Raw genomic sequence first — 2,266 nt, forward strand, 5'->3', positions numbered from 1 at the left:
AAAAGATGTAGGTGCGGCTTACAGTAAAATGCGCTGTATAGTCCAGAAAATGCTATAGCCTTCTGGTCTGGTTGGTTTGAATTTGTTTCAGCATAGATGGCACATTTATGGGGATTTTGTTTGGATCATTGTTGGTTTGTCAATCAGTCTGTTTAAATTTTCTGAAAACCATGTTGACTTTGAACTTCTGGCTCTAAGCTGCATAACGTTCACTTGACTCTGAGTTGGCTGCTTTTTATCTTTAAACAATCAGCTTTTTAATATTGCTGAAAAAGAACATCATGACTTCACAGGTTTTCTGTGCATTTGGTGTTTATTGTAGAGTTGCTGGGAGTCGTAATCTCACTGAAGCAGGGTATTTAATTTGTTTTTGTGATTTATTTTTATCACTGCTCCAATGTGCTGTAGAACCACAAAGTATTTATCACTTGAGTAACATGCTGAAGTTTACCTTGATTATTGTTAAATCCCTGAAGGCCACACAATAGTTTATTGTACCAGTATTTAGAGAATCACAAATCCATGTGCAAATGTTGAGCACAACATTTGACCACGAGAAAGTTAAAATTGATTTTACTGAGAAAGGAAATGCAGAAATACATCAAGAAGGCCATTAAAATTTAACATTAAATACAAATAAGAACAGAAAAATGCTAATTTATGACCATTTCAATTACAATTTTACTTAAAATAATTTTGGCAAAGTTCTGACAAACTCAGATGAGTTGTAAAGTCTAAGGAATTATTTTCCGTAATCCAGATAGTCAGAGCCATTAAATACCCGGATCCCATGTTGAACAGGGCCCAAGCCTCATCATGTCCCTGTCCTCAGGACCAAAAGGTTCTAGAGCACATGTGTCAAATTCAAGGCCTGGGGGCCAAATTTGGCCCACCACCGCTTTTTGTGTGGCCCTCGAAGCTCCAGGCGCTAGATTATATCAATAAGTCCGCACAGTTTTCTGTGATTGTGGAAATTCACATAAAATTAACAGATTTCCTTATTTTTTCCCCCGCTAATCATAAGTGTAAGTGTTTTGCAAATTTTGGGAAAAAATGGTCAAAAATATTGGGTTTAGCTGATCACTAACTCCTTCCTGTAGGTGGCAGTATTTTATACTTACACGACACCGCTGCCTCAGCCTTATTTGATGTCAAGTTACTAGTTTGTGATCGATATGACAGTAAACAATCAACGTCATACATAAACGCAAATATTGCAAAATTCCTTGACACCATTTCTAAATTAGTCCCACAAAATTAGTGATTTTATTTGCAATAAAAAACTTTTAAAAAATCACAATTGTAAAATCATGAAGGGACTGAACAATGTGAAATTATATTTAATTTTAATAAGTACTTATAAAATGCAGAAACAGATATTTATAAATTTTTTAACTAAATGTTAATGGGTTTGATCAGTACATTCTGGGATGACTGGCTCTTTAAGAACATTCATGATCTTGATTTGGCCCAAAGCAAAAATGAGTTTGATGCCCCCTCATCTAGAGTAGATGTAACCGTGTCCCGTTTTGTTTTCTTTGCTTTTTCTGACCCTCAGACTCGTGACGCCAATGCCAGAGGTGACCGGCAGATGGCAGAGCTGAACAGCAGACGGGCCCTCATGCTGAACCATTCAGCTCTGGGAACTGGGATTGGAATTTTTGCACTCGCGATTATTATGATTGTTTTAGTGTTTGTAGCATTCTAAACTATTTTTCTCTTGCTTTTCTCTGTCTGCATTAGACACCCAGACTGTAAGTCATCTGGTCATTAAAATCTGACTTGAAGATAAAAGTTATCTGACTAACGATTTTTCTATTACTTTAATCTGTTTCTATCTTCAGTCTCCAAAGTCAATCGAAATCAATCATCTTTTTTTTTTATTAGAATTATGCAAATGTATTATTATTATTACTATTATTTCAGCCATAGTGGAACATATGAAAAACTTTTTGTGACTTTAATGACTGCTGTTAGTGTTCTCACTAAAACCACAAAGAAGAAGAAGAAATACCGTTGCTAATTTATAAATCAAGAACCAAGCATGGAGAGGCAGCATTCAGCTTCTGTGCACCAAAAATCTAGAACAAACTTCCAGTAAACTGAAAAGATGCTGAAACACTGAGTTCCTTTAAATCAAGACTAAAATCCCACCTGTTTAGAGTTGCCTTTGATAAGTAACTGGAACACTGATTAACATAGTTGATGCATATTTAATTATGATTATTCTTGATTTATATGGAGGCATTTGACAAAGTGCAATGTT

General features: G+C 35.3%; 1 protein-coding gene across 1 annotated transcript in view; it reads left to right on the top strand.

Annotated features, from left to right (window-relative positions):
* The window catches only part of LOC106964244 (proline-rich transmembrane protein 1-like), an 8,985-nt gene extending 7,277 nt beyond the window's left edge, over window positions 1-1,708 (top strand). The window contains exon 3 of the mRNA XM_015059642.1: window positions 1,559-1,708. Within this exon, the coding sequence (XP_014915128.1) occupies window positions 1,559-1,708 (150 nt within the window). The remainder of the gene's footprint in view (window positions 1-1,558) is intronic.
* Window positions 1,709-2,266: the final 558 nt, after the last annotated feature.

The sequence above is a fragment of the Poecilia latipinna genome, unplaced genomic scaffold (genome assembly GCF_001443285.1).
Source record: "Poecilia latipinna isolate Pla-1442-1.1 unplaced genomic scaffold, P_latipinna-1.0 Scaffold1645, whole genome shotgun sequence".
Classification (NCBI taxonomy): domain Eukaryota; kingdom Metazoa; phylum Chordata; class Actinopteri; order Cyprinodontiformes; family Poeciliidae; genus Poecilia; species Poecilia latipinna.